This window comes from Ceratotherium simum, chromosome 22 (genome assembly GCF_057802395.1).
Source record: "Ceratotherium simum simum isolate JZ-2026a chromosome 22, ASM5780239v1, whole genome shotgun sequence".
NCBI lineage: Eukaryota > Metazoa > Chordata > Mammalia > Perissodactyla > Rhinocerotidae > Ceratotherium > Ceratotherium simum.
The window spans coordinates 26,987,395-27,005,046 of record NC_141921.1 but is presented as its reverse complement, the minus strand read 5'-3'; the positions used below and the strand labels follow the sequence as shown (position 1 = coordinate 27,005,046).

At 60.0% G+C, this 17,652-nt stretch overlaps 1 protein-coding gene across 1 annotated transcript in view; it reads right to left on the bottom strand.

Moving 5' to 3' along the window:
* SDC3 (syndecan 3) overlaps positions 1 to 15,975 on the bottom strand; it is a 39,020-nt gene extending 23,045 nt beyond the window's left edge. Inside the window, exon 1 of the mRNA XM_087447085.1 lies at positions 15,583 to 15,975. Within this exon, the coding sequence (XP_087303211.1) occupies positions 15,583 to 15,975 (393 nt within the window). The remainder of the gene's footprint in view (positions 1 to 15,582) is intronic.
* Between the last annotated feature and the right edge of the window lie 1,677 nt (positions 15,976 to 17,652).

The following is a 17,652-nucleotide window of genomic DNA, read 5'->3' as shown; positions in this document are numbered from 1 at the left end:
ACTGTTTAGGGAAAAAAAAGAAAGAATGTGCAATTGAGGCTCAGAGAGGGTGAGAAACTTGCCCAGAGTCACACAGCAGAGCCTGGACTCAAATACTCAGATGGGAGAGGAGGTGAGTCTTATGCCTGCTCATCTCCTCTCTGAGTAACCCCCAACCAAACCCCAGGTGAAGCCTCCCCAGCCCCATCTCCAGAAGGGCAAACATTGACTCTGCAGACCACAAGTGGGAGAGGCCCAGCCCAGCAACGGCCTCGTATGCGCTTGTTAAAGGCCACTTTGTCAGGTGGGACCACTGGAGTGGGGCAGGCTTGGCCTGGAGCGACCCAAAAGAAAGGAGGCAACTCCAAACTCCAGCTGGCTGCCATCTCCACTGCTACACCTCAGTGTCCCAGCTCCAGCCCTTAGTGGTTCTGCCATGCCCCCACCCAGGCCCTCTGTCCACGTGGCTGGCCCCTGACTGCCCTCAGGAAGAGGCATGAGAATACGTCCCTGCCAGGGAAGGAGGCAGGAGGGTGGCAGGGCCCCAGCAGTGAAGCACATCTGAATTTGAAGACAAGTCCCTCTGTCCCCCGCCCTCTGTGGCCGTCTAGCGCAGACTTTAGGACAGAGAGGTCTCCAGGGCCCACCCCTCACCCCCGCCCTGCCCCCACTTGGCTCTCAGGCACCAGCCTCTGCCCAGCCCAGCTGGCAGCCGCAGAGCCCCCGGCCAGTTTCCACTCTCTCTTCTCTGCGCAGAGGCCCTCTGTCCTGAGGGCGGGGCCTGGGCGCGAGCTGCCAGGCTTACGTGTGACAGGTGCTCAGCACCCCACACACCCCTCCCAGGCTGAACTCAGGGATGAAGCCTGCGACCCCTGGGCCCCCTGCCTCTAGTCCACCACCTCGGCAAGCTCCCCCGGCCCCGGCTCTGGTCCTCCACCTGGTCACCAAGAGGGGAAGAGGTGACCTTTGAGAGCCTCACAGTGCAGACTGCAGGGCAGAGGCCACCAAGGATCCCGAGAGGGGACGCTAAGAACTCCACAGCGACCCCCTGGCCCCCCGTCCCAGCCATGAGGTGGAGGGAGCCAGGGAAAGCCCCAGGGCCCCGGGGCCTCTCCCCAACATCAGCCACCAGCCTCCTGTGGGTCCAGCACATCCTTGCATCCAGCAGCTGATCCTCAGCCCACCGCTATAGGCTCCGCCAAAAAGCCGAGCCCTCCCCACCGAGCTCAGATGGAGTCCCACCACCCACGAGGAATTCAGGGACCCTGAGTGCCCCACCCCCGTGTGCCCCGCAGCCCAGGGATGAAGCATGCCCTCCTCTCCTCACATGTCACTTGAACAGGGTTTCCCTGCCCAAAACCTCCTTCAGGTCCCAGCTGACCCTTCGCAGGCAGAGTCGGAGCCCCAGTCACTCCAGCATGGGCCCCCTCCACAGGGAGCTCCACCAGGGCTGGCCCCAGGCCAGAGCAGGGCCACGGGACGTCCACATGAATGAGCCCCAAGTGGTCCAGCCCAGGAGCTGGAGCAGACAGCGCTGCGGGGAGAAGGACCTGGACCGGAGAGGCAGAGCTCAAAGGGGACAGCAAGCAAGGGCTGTTTCTGGGACCCAGGCTGTTCCCCATACTCCAGGACAAGGACAGGGTGGTGCCTGTCTCCCCTCTCATTACCACAGCCCCACTGTTATCAGTCCTGGTCCGCAGCTCTGGGCACTGCACCATGCTGGACCCTAATACTCGCAACTGCCCTGCAGTGCGGCGGTTACCATCTGGCTTTACAGAGGGGGACACGGGCACAGTGAGCTGCCCAATGTCACCCAGCTGACACGCAGAGGTCACAGTCAGAGCCCACTTGGGTTCTGACTCCTCCTTCTACCATCTATCACAGCCACGCCTTACAGACACACATCCATCCCAACATGGGGCGGGGCAGGGTGGGGGGGACTCAGCCCTCACAATCTCGGGGCACCTCTACAGTGCCCTGCGTAGTAAGGGATGTCCCTCCGTCCCACAGTGTGCTGGGGACAGTCTCACCTCTGAGCTGTGGTCCACCCTGACCCCCCACCCCCAGGAGCAGCCTCGCCGTGCCTCATTTCTCCCCAGGAGAACTGCTGCCATCCGGGCCACAGCCATTTAGCAGCCCTGATCACTGCCCGTCCCCCACCTAAATGCCAGCAGCATCCTGTTATTGTGACAACCAAAAATGTCCCCGTGCATTTCCAAATGCCCCAGGAGCAGACGCCTCAACGCCCAGCTCAGGTCTCACTTCCTCCTGGAAGCCTCCCCATCCCACCCTTGTCCCAGTGACCATCCCCCTCCCTGCTCAGGGCTCCAAATTCAGCATCTTCTTGTTGAGCCTCATCCTCCCACTTAGTCCAGACATGCTCTGGCCGGAACAGGGTTCCAGAGGTCAGAATCCCCAGGACGACTCATGCTGAAGATCCTGAATTAGCATCTGCATCAGGCAGGCGGTTAAAGGAGGGACAGCCTCCCCTGGCCTCTCTGACCTCGGCTCTCACTATCCTCAGGTACACACAGCCACAACCCTCTCCTTCCTTGCCAGCATATCCGCACCCAGGGTTGGTAAATGACATAGAACTGAGTGTCTGAAGGAAGCCAAGTTCTGAGTTTGTGGTATCGCTGGAGGTCAGACAGAAGACAAAGCCCTGAGGCCCTCTCCCAACCCCCCACCCCCCGCCCTTGCCCTAATCACCACTAAGGAGGTCAGATGACCAGCTGCCCCTCTGGCCTGGGCTCCCGAGACACTGGGATTAAGAGCTGGGATTAAGGATGGACACATTCCTGGCAGCTTAGAGCCCCAGCAGCACGTGTGTGTGTGCGCGCGCTCGTGTGTGTGTACCCACAGGCACACAAGTGCACACAGGTAAGGACATTCAGGGGTGTTTCTGGGCGTGTGTGCAGGTACACGTGTGTGCGTACACCTGCAGGTTGTCTTAGCTGGGCTAAGACGCCTGTGTGGGTCTGGGCGTGTTTGTGTGAGTACACGGGCTGTGTCTCTGTGAGTGATCCATGTGCACCGCGGGGAGTGTGTGTGTCCCTGTCTCTGTGTGCCTGTGTGTGTGCAGGTATGTACGTGGGTCTGTGTCTCCACGTGTGTGCACAGGAAAAGGGTGTGTGCCCAGGTCTGCATGCTCCTTCATGTACACAAACGGGTCTGCACGTGTGCACACTCCTCTGTGTGCATCGACCCCCCTGAGGTAGGGAGAATGTCTCCCAACTTCTTCCACTAGCCTTCCAGGAGCTGCTAATATCCACGGCCCACCGCGGTGTCGGGGCAAGCCCCCTACCGTGAGAAAGGGGGAGACAGCAATCTGGGGACTCCTGATTCCCCCTGACCTGGCCTCACACCTGAGCCACTAAAACAGCTGAAGACAAAGGAGTAGGCCACAAACGTCCTTCCCTAAGTGGACACCCAGGCCCCCCCGCATCAGTACAGACACACAGCCACACACCGTCTCACACACGCGTGCACACACAAACCCAGCCCCTCGCCCAAACCGAAGTCCTAAACAGAAACACAGGCTCAGCTCCACACGGCAAAAGGCTCCCCCGGGGCTCAACCACAGCCTCGCAGACCGTCCCCGAACACAGAGCCAGAACCCTTCTTCTGGACCGGAGAGTGCCCCCACTGAGCCTCCCAGCTCCCCGGCCTAGCATGAGAGCAGGAGTCAGCCAAGCCAAGGCTCAGCCCCCAGAGGCCGCCCAGGGCCACAGCCCCGGGGGATGTGCTCTGCCTCTCACTGCTGAGAGACCCTGAACAGCCATCTCCATCTTTGGGCTCAGTGTCCTCAACTGAACAGCAAGGCGAGGGGCTGATGTCCCATGGCTCCACTGCCCTTGAAACCACCCTTCTGGAGCGGCGGATGAAGGGAATGGGGGTTCTGGGCCCAGGAAGGTGAGGAGTAGAGTCCCTCTAGCCTTGGCCTGAAGCATCCCCTCGGTCCTCGAGACCCCCATCCCTCAAGGGACTCCTCGGGTCCTGGCCCCACCAAGTGGCAGCCAGGGAGATGAGAGGTTCCAACCAGCCAGGGAGGGAGTGAGGCAGAGGCCTCTAGGGAACCAGAGCAGGACGGGGGAGGGTGCGGGGAGGGTGGGAGGCAGGGAGGGAAGGAGAGGAGCAGGAGCAGACAGAGGAGGAGGAGGAGGTGGGCAGGAGGGTTGCTGGGGGAGGGAGGTGGATGGCAGAGGGGAAGCTCTCTCATCACCAAGCCTGACCCTCCAAAAGCCCACAGTACGTCCACCTTCCAGAAAGGTGGAATCCCAAAGGACCCAGTACACCCCTCGGCTAAATGAAGCAGGAAGGCTGCCTCTCTCACTGCCAGCCTCCACTCTCCTCTTCTCCCAGCTGGGGGATCACAGGAGCAGGGGGCTGGGGAGAAAGGACCAGGTGTGACAACAAGGGAGACTAGAAGTAAAACAGATTAAGGATGTGCCAAAGCACAAAAAGGAAACAATGTAGCAACATCAGAATTTGGGGAAATGAAACAAAGTAACATGTGAGGGCTGAACAGGGAGATGATGTAATGGAGGCGTAGCTGCCGCAACAATGTATCCAAGTGAGGGCTCCCAGAGGGAGGTAACAGTGACCCCATGGGGAACCAGACACTATGAGGCAAGGTACCAGAACTGGGGCTTAGTAAAGAATCCTAACACATAAAAGAAGACAGGTGCCTGGGAATCTAGAAGAGGGAGGCAGGAGAGAAGGGGCTGAAGAAGGGCTCACTGTGCCTGGGAGCTGGGAGGAGAGGTCGGTGGATAAAGAGTTCCCAGAGGAGGGGACATTTGTGCTGGGTTTTGGAGGATGAGTAGAAGTTCACTGGAGAAGGGAACGGTCCACGTAGAGTGAAGAGCATATAGGTGGACATGAAGGCAAGAGAGACAATGGTGTGCTCTGTACCCAGGGAATAGTCAGGAGTCTTAAGTGGTAGCAGTGGGGGTGTACAGGGCGAAGGGATGAGGCTGAAGAAGTACCCTGAATGCACTGATGGGAAACAATTTGGCACAGAGTCTTGGGCATGAGGCCAGCTGGGGTTGGGTCAGGGAAGGCTTCCTGGGAGAGGTGGGTGGGAGCTGGGCCTGCCATCTGGGCAGAACAGAGACCAGGTAAAAAGAAGAAACATGGCACAAGGGATGGTGCCCTGCCTAGGAGTCAGGAGACATAGGTCTTAGTCCCAGCTCAGCCGCCAACTTGCTGTGTTACTTTGGGCAAGCCATTGTCCCTCTCTGGGCCTCAATTTCCACATATGTAAAATAAGAAGGCTGAGCTGCCAGATCTCAGAAGATCCTCACATGACTAGAGATCACTCCTTTGGCCTCAGTTTCCCCTTCAGGACAACAAACAATTTGCACAACAGTGTTTCCAGGGACCCCTCCAGCTGAAGTCATCTTCAGTCTCGGATCTTTCCCCAGCCTGGGCTGGCCTCAGCCCATGGCCCAACCCGGACAGAAAACACGCAGCAGAGAATAGAGCCGTGCGGAGGCCAAGAGCCCCCCGGCCTGGGTCAGGGCCTCCCCTACAGCAGCCACACAGGTTCAGGTATCCAGCAAGACCCGAGTGGCCTTAAAGTCATCCTCTCAGGGCACCACACTTCACAGCCTGCAATGCACGAGGTAGCATGGAGCAGTGCTTGTGTACCAGACAGCACTCTGAGGCCAGACTGCTTGGGTTTGAATCCTAGTAAGTGTGCTGCTGACTAGCTCTGTGACCTTGGACAAGTTACTTAACCCCTCTGTGCCTCAATGTTCTCTTTTGTAAATCAAGGTAATAAAGGTGCCTCCTTCCTAACGTTGTTGTAAGGATTAAGTGAGTTTTTATACAGAAGACATCTGGCAGAGAGTATCATGCACAGGCATAATTCAATATTAATATCATTGCATTCCTGCTCTTGTTGGCATCCCGTGCCAGCCGCTCAGGGTAGCGGTGCTGCACCCACTTTACAGACCAACATCCTCTACCTGCAGGATGGAACCCAAATGCCTTGGTTTGGACTCACAGCCCACCCTGTGAGCCACTGGGGTCTTCCATACCGAGGCCCAGTGGGGGTCAACCGTTCAGCCCCAGAACACCCCATGGCACAGGGCCAGGCACCCAGGACGCGCCCAGTGAATGTCTGTTAAATGCAAGAAACAACACACTCCCATAGAAACAGTGGCCCCTGACAGCAATGGCTCCTCCCGCACAAAGGGAGGTATGTTCCCACCCCCACACAGGGCTCCCTCCCCCAGCTGCAGACGCTGCTTTGACCACTTTAGTTCCCTAGTACACCATGACCTTTCCCACCTCTGAGCCTTTGTCTACCCTGGTCCTTCTGCCTATGGATGTGCTGCCACCCTTGAAGGCCTGGTACAGAGGACTCCTCCTCCATGGAGCCCTCCCTGATCCTCCAGAGCCAAAACCAGCCTCTCATTCCCCTGACTCACCCCCTTAGCCCCTCTCATGCACTGGCTCCGTCACCTAACTGGGAGCTGCCTGAGGTCGGGGACCAGGCTGAGCCCCCTCAGGGTCCCTAGTGCCCAGGACAGGCCAGACACAGAGGGGGCATCAGTAAACAGTGGCTGAAGTGACTGGCAGCCTGTCAGCAGCAGAGTAGGGACAAGGACCCGGGTTCTGGACTCCCTGCCCAGTGCTTTCTCTACCCAGGAAGCCAGACTCTCGGCCCAGCCCCCCGTCAGCCCAGATTGACTGATCACGTCCCAGAGGCTGGGGAGAGAAGTGGGGCTCAGCGTGATGGGCAAGGAGAGGGACACTTCCTACCCCGGCCCAAGAGGAACCAAAGACAGGCCACGCGAAGGACACAGGCCTCCCTCCTCCCCTGGCCCAGCAGGCCTGCCCTCCTTCCCCACGGGGCCACCCCAGCTCAGGCCCGGCCTCTCCGGCCTCAGTCCTTTCTGATAGGTCCTCAAATATGAAAACTGCAAGGGCTCCTGGGTCACCCGGTCCCCTCTCCCCATTTTACAGATATGCTGGTGGAGGCCCAGAGGGAGAAAAAGCTGCCCACGGTCTCTCGACAAGCTGAGGGCAGACTCACCTCTGAGACATGACAATCTCACAGCCCAGCCTGTGACCACTCTCAGAGGCTGGGGCACGCCCCTCATTTAGAAGAAGGCTCAGAGATGTTAAGCCACCTGCCAAAGCTCACACAGCCGGCTGCCGGTGGAGCCGGGAAAGTATAAGAATGCAAATAAGCAGAATAAAAGTAACTATCCAGCAGCAGCTTCCTTTGAACTAGCTGCCAACTAGTTAACCAGCTGCCAACTAGTTAACCAGCTGTCCCTCCCCCACACCTCCTCACCCCAGCCAGTGAGTGAGGCAGGACTGGCCCATTGGACAGAGGAGGAGACTGAGGCCGAGTCAGGGACTCGCTTGCCCGGGGTCACTCCGTGTCTGTGGCAGAGCTGGGATTCGAACCCCTCTTGGAGGGAGTGGCAGGGCTTCCCTCCCCTGCTTCTCTTCAGCGCCTCCCCCAAAACTTCACGCAGGAACAACATACCCACCAGATACACACCCCCCATCCAAGCCAGGCTCGCTGACAAGACGCAGGACACACGCAAGATGCACCTGCACACCCACAGCCTCCAGCACGGGGCCGGGCATGCAGCAGGTGCTCAACAAATGTTTGCAGCATGAACAAGTCAGTCAATCAAAAGACAGGCCCCGACCATGAGCACACACAGCCGCGTGCCTCCGTGGCCTGCCCGAAGCCCCCGAACAACACGGCATCTCGAGAAGCACAGACTCCAGCCGCTGGCTAACTGCCCCACCTGGGGCACGCTGCTTAACCTCTCGGGCCTCTGTGTCCCCCTCTGTAAAATGGGGTAACAATACCTACCTCACGGGGCCATGGGAGGATCAACTGAAATCAAGCATGTTGAGCACTCAGAACTGTGCCTGGTACACAGCCCATAAGCATTGGCCATTATCATCGTGGTCACTGTCATCGTCTGTGCCTGTCTCCCCAGTACAGGGAGCATCTCGAGAGCAGGAAGCAGGTAGAATTCAGCGACCCCCACCCCACCTTCAATGGCAGCCTGAGAAGGTGGCAGTAAACACATGGTGGGTGACTGAAGACATGGGACAGACACGGGCACCCACACCCCACCGTGTGCCCTGGAGAGGGTGGCAGTCTACGGGTTCCACCTGGCACCCCGAGAAGCAAAAGTATCCTTCCCCTCCTCCCAGCATGACAGCCCCCCAGCTCTCCAGGAGCCTTGCCTGCTCAGCCCCCGCACCCCAGCCCCGGGAGGGGGACAGGCGTAATGAGCCACCCACAGCCCCCTGGTGCCCGCAATCGAATTGGCAATCAGTTTGCTGCAATTAGATTTCCCAGATCCCGCTGGTGATTGATTCTAAATTACCCTTATTAAAGTCTGGGCTGGTAAGCATGGCTGGGGGGTGGGCAGGATGAGTGAGGGGCCTGGCTGGCAGTGCAGGGGGTGCAGAGAGCTCTAGGGAGCTCAGGCTGAGGCTGACCCCAGGGGGAAGCAAGCCCATGGCCATCCCAGAAGCAGGATGAAGGCCCTAATCAGCATGGCCCCCCTCCCCCCATCACCCCATCACCCCATCTCAGAAAACCTTGGCCCTGAAGCGAGTGTGACGACAAGGCCAGCAATGGGGCAGACAGAACTCCAGAGCACAAAGGGGCAAGTGAACACCCGGCTACACCAGCACCTGGCTGTGTAAGCTTTGGCAGGTGGCTTAACACCTCTGAGCCTTCTTCTAAATGAGGGGAATGCCACAGCCTCTGAGAGTGGTCAGAAGCTCAATGGGACACCTAAGGTGGGAGAACCAGCCCCATCCCTTGGGCAAGGCCCCAGGCCACCTCTGGGCTTCAGGAGTCCCACCTGTGAGACGGCAGGCCGTGGGGCTGACCGTCTCCTTAGGGCGCTCCCACCTCTGCGATCCTATGCAGACATCAACCTACTCCGGGCCGGGACCCGTGTGATGAACAGAACACAGCCGAGGGGTTCTCCCGCCGGGAGGAAAATGGAAAGAACCTGGTGTCACCATGTCCTGGGCTAATACTGCAAACAGCAAGGTCTCTAGGGTCCCAGGACTGGAAGTGCTTCCTATAATCTGGCCCAAATCCTGCCTGCTCCAACTGGGAGTCTTGGCCCAAGTTCTCCCTTTTAGGGTAGCCCCCACCCCAGGGTTCTGCTTTGGGTCATCCAGGATCTTTCAAACTTGGTCCCCACATTCTCCAAGGGAAAACCTTCTCCCCACTCCCAAAAAGCAATTCCGCAGAGAGACCGAGAGAGGGACAGGAAAAGAGCAAGATCAAAGTAGGTGAAAGAGAAATCACCATTTGCAGGAGCTGCCCACTCCTTCTCAGCCACTTCATTATTTCCTGTTCAATCTCAAACAACTCTGAGGCAGAGGTATTCTTAGCTCATTTTATAGTTTTATTTATTTATTTATTTTTCCCCCAAAGCCCCAGTAGACAGTTGTATGTCATAGTTGCACATCCTTCTAGTTGCTCTTAGCTCATTTTAAAGAAGAAGAGACTGAGGCTCAGAGAGGTTAAGTGAACTTGCCAAGATCACACAGCAAGAAATTGGCAGAACCAGGATTTCAACCCTGGTCCAGTCGGCCCTGGGGCCCCTGCTCCTTCTACGACCTCAAGCTGCACCCTCAGGTTTGGAGACCCCAAAACAGACATAGTACCAGGGCCTAGGTGGGGACCCAGGGTGGGAAGAAAGAAGGCAGACCTCAGCCAGCTGGGGCACGGAGACTGTAGAATCCTTGCCACCTGATATAAAAGGCCAGCATAGGCGGGCGGCCCTCCACCCTCAGCAGCCAGGTAGGGAAGGGGGCCTCCACCCCCCTCCCCCAGCTGGGCCCTCAGCCATGGCGGCTCAGACTCCCCCTGTAATCACGGCTTCCTGTTTGGCGCTGAGACTGGGGCTGGCCAGTGGGGGAGGGGAGCAGCCGCCCCTCTGGCCAGGGCCTGCTCTAGAGGAAGGGGGGCCGGAAGTGAAGGCCACCCGGCCGCCTGGAATCTTGGGAGGCTGGGAGCAAAGGCGGGGGGGCAGTCAGTCAACAAATATTTACTGGGCGCTGGTCTGATGTTCCCAGGATGTGGAGGAACGTTAGGGGGACAGCAAGACAAGCCAGGTGGTCCAGGACCAGCCCAGACCCTGCTCCCCCCTGGGGTGGGTACTCGGGGGGAGCAAGGGAGCAGGGACAGCTCCTGGCTCGGGCCACCCTGCCCCCCCATCCCCAGACACAAAATCACAGGGCTCCAAGCAGCTGGGCAGGAGCCCAGAGCCACAGGGCCTCTGTCCCACCAGACGTGGTGGCCGCGCCTTGGCACTCAGACCGCAGGCCCGCCCCATGTGGCCCCCCGGCGCCTCCCGCCCACGGGCACACGCCTGGGACCCAGCAGGACTCTGCCAGCCTCACTATCCCTCACTGTCCCCAACCCACCTCCGCAGGAGAGAACACAGAGCCCCAGCCTGGGCTCCAAGCTCACAGTCCTGGCTTCCTTCCTTCCTTCATTCACTCATTCATTCATTCAGACCATTCAACTCCGGGCCAGGCTCAGAGCTGCCCTTGGGGGTCCAGCAAAGAAGAAGGAATCCACAGAGCCTGCCCTGGGGAGCTCACGGTCTATCCAGAATGCATTCTGACGCTTCTCCTGACTGCTGTGTGACCTCCACCAAGTCGCTCCCCCTCTCTGAGCCTCAGTCATTCACGCCGGAGAGAAGCTTAGGTGCACTGGGCCAGGACTCAGGAATGGGGCCGCAGGGACGTAGATTTGGGCTCCACATGACAACTTTCTAAGGGTTGGGGGGATTAAAGGCGGGCCTGGTCACCTATACAGAGAGGGAGCCCCAACACTGGGGGCGTGTCCGGGGGAATGGTGGCTTTTTAGACCCGTCTCATCGTCTCATCGGAGGTTCTAAACGTTCCCCTCTCCTGCGCCACAATCACATGACCCAGACACAAGCCCCGCCCCACACACAGTCCTGTTGACAGGCGGGTACAGTTTACAGAGCTCTCCCTCCATCCATCCCCGGTGACCCTCCGAATCGTCCATCTCACAGGTGACAGGTGGTGACGTGGTGGACGAGCAAGGGTCCAGGACCAGGCCCTGGGCAAGCCCATCCCCGGACCCGAAACTCCTGGTAGTGTCACCCACCTCCAAGGCTACAGTGGGAATTAAGTAAGAAAAGACATGGGACACGCCCACCCCAGAGCCCAGCCAAGAGCAGGCACTTATGAAACAGTAGGTAACGTGGGCACCATTTGCAGGGTAGGGAGCCCCCAGAGAGGTGAAGCAACTTGCCCAAGATCACACAGCAAGAGACGGTGAAATTAGGACTGCAGCCCAGTTCTCTCAGGCTGCTGGGGCCTGGCTCAACCCAGCTCTGCCACTTCCAGCTGTGTGACCTTGAGCAAGTCATTCAGCCTCTCTGTGCCTCAGTTTCCTCATCTGTAAAATGGGAGTTCTAGTCATTCCTGCCTCCGAAGAGTATCACGAGGATTAAATGAGCCAATACATAGCAAGTGCTTCGTGGGCAGGGCTCTCAGGAAGCATTAGCTGCTGCTTCTATTACTAAGTTCTCGGAGATGTGGAGCCTGCATCCCAAATGATGCCCTCAGCCCCACATCCTGGGGGGATGGAGAATTACCACCTCCCATCCCCGGTGCCTCAGTCCCTCCTTCTAGAATGACCCATCCCTCTCCCCCTAGCAGCTTTGGGGGAAGGTCCCAGCTCCAACGGGGGGGCAGGAGGGAAGGTCTGGCTTCTAGGGGGAGCTCTGGCTCAACCTCTTTCTCCCCTTCAGGAGGACGTCTCCCCCCCACTTCACTGCTGCCCAGCACCTTCCAGAGCCCAGGCCCATAGTTCCACACCCCAGGGACCCCATCCCCACATCCACGAGGTAGGAGGCCATTTGTTTTCAAAAGGCCAAAGGACTTCTTTCCCCAGCAGAGCCCACCCCCACACCAAGCCCAGCAAGGGAACAAGAAACACACTGAATCTGCAGCTGGAGGCACGGGGCTGCTCCCCAGGGAGCAGAAGACACCAGGTGCCGATCCCACTCTGCCACATGGATGCCGTCCTGGAAGTCAAGAATTTGTCCCCAGTGGACAGGTAGGAAAGCCAAGGGTCAGGGCGGGCTATAGCTTGCTCATTGTCGTGCGGTGACCACTTTTATAGCTTAGCGCAAAACCTCCTCCTCCAGGAAGCCCTCCCTGACCACTCCCGGAAAGGCCCCATCTCCTGAGAGCTCACTCCACAGCAGGCTCAGTCCACCCAAGGTGCTCATTTTCTCATCACAACATCCCTGTGAGGCTGGCACTGTTACTGTTCCCATTGGACAGATGAGAAAGTTGAAACAGAGACGTATGTCCCTTACCCAAAGGCACACAGCAGGTGTCTTTCCCCAGAGCCCACCTTGGGGGCTAACAGGTGGCAGACCCCTGTGGCATCCCTGTGTCAGGGCCTGGCCTGGAACCGCCTAGGGGTCCCCAACTTTTCATTTTTACATGAAGATAATCTTGCCCTGGCAACCCAACGTTCACAGTCAACCAGAGAAGCTGGAGGGGAGTGGGGCGAGCCCCCCATGCTTGAAATCCTGGGGGTGGGGAGGGAGCAGGAACCACTAGGCCTGGGGGTCCCTCACTCTTCCACTCCCCACCCCTACGTTCCCAACCACAGAATAGCAACTTTGTAAAAGAACAAGAACTCAACATTTGTTGAATGCTTACTATGCGCCAGGCACCATGCTAAGAGCTTTACGTATTAACCCCTGTTCATTCTCCTATTCTCCCCATTTTACAGAGGTGGAAACGAAGGCACAGAGAGGTTAAGCAACTTTCACACGTTCACACAGCCACAAAGTAGTGAATTCCCATCACTGGGAGTATTCAAACAAGACTAAGTGACACCTAAAATCCTTCCCAGCCCTGAGCTTTAAAAGAACAAGTTTCAAAGCTAAAATTGCCAGGATCCCCACACTCCAAGCCTTTCTGGGCGGTGACTTAAGTACAGCAGCTGAGGTGGCCCTGAGGGCAGGTGTGATCTGGTCTCTCAGGAGAGAGGACTCCCCAAAGCAGATGCCAGAAGGCACACACACCCCCCAACTCTCTACCTGCGGCATGAATGAGACCTGCCAGCCCCACTGAGGCCACCCCGGAAGCCGCCCATACACACACACACTCCCTTTCAAGCTGGTGGGCAGACCTAAGGGTCTTCTTGTCCCTCCCCTGCCCTAGGCCGGCCACTGCCCATCCCAGTGATGTCCTTAGAGGACCCCACCACAGAGGCCACTCCTAGAGCCATCCTGGTTGGGGCTCTTCTGGTCTAACCTCTGTCCCTCCTGCTGCAGGTAGGGCCCTCCTCCTCTGGTGTGGCACCCCCGGCATTAACCTTCCGCCTCCCAGGCCAGATGAGGAGATGCCCCTCCTGGACAGCCTGACCCCTGAGCAGGTGTGAGGCCCGGAGAGGGACTCCCCCGCCTCATCTGGAGCCCCGCCTCTCCTCTGCTCCCAGTCACGCCCACCATCTCAGCCTCCAGGCCCAGACCCCAGGGGATTGCTTTATCTGCCACCCAGCAGTGGGTCTGAACCACACTCACTTTCCCTCGCCCTCAGGGAGGGCAGCCCCATTTAATTCCTTCTGCCACCTGACGGGCATGAATTATTAGCCTGTTTTATGGCTAAGGAACAGTTGTCCACTGAGGGACATGACTTGCCCAGGGTCACATGGCTCACGATTCCTGCCCAGCCGCCACGTCTAAATCCTCTTATCCCCAGCCCCCTTCATTCATCTGTATTCCAAACAGTCACCGGGCTCCTTCTGTGCGCGAGTACACACGTCAGCTCATTTCTCTCTGAGGATGGTGTCATGAGCCCCATTTCACAGACGGGAACATGGAGGCTCAGAGAGGTGAGCCGACTTGCCCAAGGTCACACCATGAATTAGTGGCAGTAGCAGCAGTTGAAGTCAAGGCTGTGTGACTTCTAAGTCTTTGATTTCAAAGATGGTCTTCCAGAAGAGTGCCTGAGAAAGAGACCCAACTGCTAGGATGGGCTGGGGCCCTCTTCTCCTCACCCCACCTGGGGGAGAACCAGGGATGAGGCATCCAGTGACCAGGTGCAAGACTCCCCCACCCCCAGCTCACAGCCCCCAGGGGGAAGGCTGATGAGTGGCCTTGTCCAAGAAGCAACCTCTGAGCCCCTGCCTGTCCGCCTCCCACTTTACAGACGGGCCGACTGAGGCGCAGAGAGACTTGCAGGGCAAGGTGGGCACGGGGTGGGGGGGGGGGGTGCCTGAGAGGCCTGGTCCTTTTCCACCTGGGGAACGGGGGACACGCATAGCTCCTGGAACCAACCAAGGAGACTGGGCCTAGAAACCCCCAGCTCACTCCCAGTCCAGGCTCCGGACATGTGCCTATGCGGGAACTCACTTGTGACCTGGGTCCCTCAAACGGGGGAGGTGGCCTTACCTCCCTATACCCTCCTCCTCCGCTCCACCTGATGGAGCTGGGACTGAGCTCAACCCCCGGCTGCTGCGGTCACTCAAAGGGACACTCAGGGGTCACCTGACATACACACAATCACCTCTACCTGCACACCCTCAGCCCCCTCAGGGGTACATGTCCCACGCGCAGGGTCCCCCATGCGGCTGCAGGCACATGCATGCACACACATGCATGCACGCACACACACACACACACACACACTACCATGGGTGCAAGCACACGCCCACCACAGAGGTCTCTCCCACACACACTCCCCTCTGCAGGCACACACAGCCATGGGCAACAATCACCCTGCCCCATCACTGGGACACACTGTGCACAATGGGTCACCCTCACACGAGCACACACACAGGTAGGGATGGTGGCACCCACCCATGAGATGGACTCCCTCATCCCTCATCCTTCAGGGGACACACCCCACAGGACCCAGCACCCTTCGCTGAGGTGGAGACACACACACGCCGGGTCATCCTCACTCACCCCCTCAGGTCACCTTCACACAGTCACCATCACCCCTCCCCCTCTCCGGGCCCCCACTGTCCTCCCCGCAGAGACCCTCGGAGGAACCAACCGCACGCCCTCTCCCGGCAGAGGGAACCTCTCCCGGCAGAAGGAACCGACCCAATTCCCTAGAAGTGGCCACAGTCTGGGCACACCCACGAAGCCCAAGCCACGTTCACTTCGGACCCAAGACACACCCAGCCCGGGCCCCCGCGCCCGGCGACCCCCAGCCGGCCGGCAGGCCCTCCCCGCGCCCCTCGACCAGGGCAGGGGGCCCCGCTCGGCCTCTGGGGACCCAGATTCCTGGAGCCACGCGGGAGGGGGGCGCAGGGCTGACGACCGCCCGGGGCCTCCCTCTGGGGAGGGGTCCCAAAAGGAAGGGGAAATGAGCCCCCAGGAGGCGACAGCGGCGGGGTTGCCTTCCCCCACAGATGGCAGCAAGGGGGGCGCCCACGGGGGCAGGGAGCGGAGGAGGGGCGCACGGGGAGCAGCGGGGGATGCAGTGGGGGAGGGGAGCCGGGGATGGAGCGGGGGTCCCGGGATCGCGGTGGGCGCCCCGGGCGGGGATGGAGCGGGGGTCCCGGCGCGCGACACTCACCGCCGCGGCGCGCCCCGCCAGCAGCAGCAGCAGCAGCGGAGGCAGGAGCAGCCCGCGGGCACCGGGCCCGGCCGCGCTCCCGGCCCCGGTGGCTGTCCCGCGGGCGGCCCCGGCGCGGTGCGGTGGCCCCGGCTTCATGGCGGCGGCGGCGGGCGCCTTTGTTCCCGAGGGCGGCGCGCGGGGCGGCTGCTCGGCGGCGGCGCGGCCCGGCGGCTGGAGCGACGCGCTGCTCGGCTCGGGGCTCCCGGCTCGGCGGCCGGCTCCGCCTCGCAGCTCCGCGCCCACAGCGGCCGCGCCCGCAGGAAGCGTGCGCCGCCGCCGCCGCCGGGCCGCCCCAGCGCGGGCGGAGCGGGAGGAGGGGCGCGGGGCGGGGCGGGCCGAGCGCGCCCCCATCCTCCGCCCCCCCCCCCAACACCGCCCCCCTGCCAACCCCGGAGCCCCCGCCCCACCGCCGGCCCGCCCCGGGGCGCCCGACCGCGCGCCCTGCTCCGCTGCGCGCCCCGCGCCCCCGCCCCCTCCGTCCCCGCCACAGTGGTGGCCCCCGGACAGTGGCGCTCAGCCGGCTGCTGGGCGACCTGGGACAAGTGGCCTGTCTCGCTGAGCCTCGGTTTGGAGAAGGGGCATCCCGCAGAACGCGCCTCTTTGGGCCGTCGTGAAGGAATGAGCGGTGGGGGACCGGCCACACTCCTTGGAGGGTCTGAGTAGGTGGTCGCGTTTGTGTGATCCTTAAAGGCCCTGTTCACATGGCTCTTCGGGGACCGGTCACCCACCCACTCCCCCAGCCAGGCTACAGAGTGGGCCAGAGATCATCCAAGTCCACGGGCCTCGCTGTCTCTGGGATGGTCTATATGACCTCAGACCAGGCGCGGCCCTCTCTGGGCCTCAGTGTCCCCTCTGCACACTAGGGGTGTTGACTCCTGGGCCCTGTCACTGGGTCTGCAGAGAAGCTGGGCAGACCTGGAGTGCCGCTGCTTCCCCACTAGCGGCGCGACCTCGGCGAGCGCCGCCAGCTCTCTCAGACTCAGTTTCCTCACCAGAGAGTGGAGACCCCCCAACATCCAGTGCAGGTGGTTTGAGAAGTCTGTCCCCAGGTGGAGGTGCCCTGCCCTGGCCATCCTTACCTCGTGGTCATCGTGCATTTGTCTCTACTGCCTTTATCCGTATCTGACATACCGAGCACTTGGCTCGCTCCGTCTCCCACCACTAGCTGGTGAGCTCCAGGAGGGCAGCGGTGTGGGTGGAATCGTTCCCTGCTGTGTCCCCAGCACTAGCGCAGGGCCTGGCACATAGTGGGTGCTCGATGCAAACTTGTTGAATCAATGAATGCGTTTCCCATTCACCTGAGCTCACCCCCACCCGGGTGTTATGCGGGGAGAAGGGGCAAATATTTTTGGCACCAAGGTCTGTATGTGGTTATCTCACTTCATCCTCTCCAGGCCCCCATGAGTAGGTGCTGTCAATATCTCCACTTCCTAGGTGGCAAACCGAGGCCCAGAGGGGAGGTTGTTTGCTAATGACGGCAGACTGGGGGTCTTTGCCCTCAGCCCTGGTGTCCCGGCACCCAGCGCAGGGCCTGCCGTCAGGAAATAGCTGAACTGAGCTGAAACTGGAACCATTCCCCCAGGGAAGAGGGAACCGAAACCAGGACGACCGGAGCCTACAGGGGAGAGCGCTGGGGCGGGCCCAGGGGAACAGACTCTGGGGCACCAGCCATGATTCGGGGGCATCGGGGGGACGGGGACTTGCCCTTCAGGCCCTTGGGAAGAGGTCCAGAGGACAAACGTCAGCTCAACACGAGGTGGCACTGAATTCGAAGGTGTCCCCTGAGAGGGAGTGAGAGCCCCGTCCCTAAAGGGTATGTGAGAACAGGCCAGCTGCGCTTTGGCAGAGATCCTGGAGAGGAAGGGAGGGAAACTTCCCAGCTCTGAGATGCAACGATCCCTAGGAACTCAGAGGCCCCAGCTTCTGGAAATCCCATTCCCAAATCTTGAGGAATTCCGACCCATGGGCACCTTGGGAGATGAGCGGAGAGGGCGACGGGGCCCAGAAGATGGGGAGCTGGTTCTGACT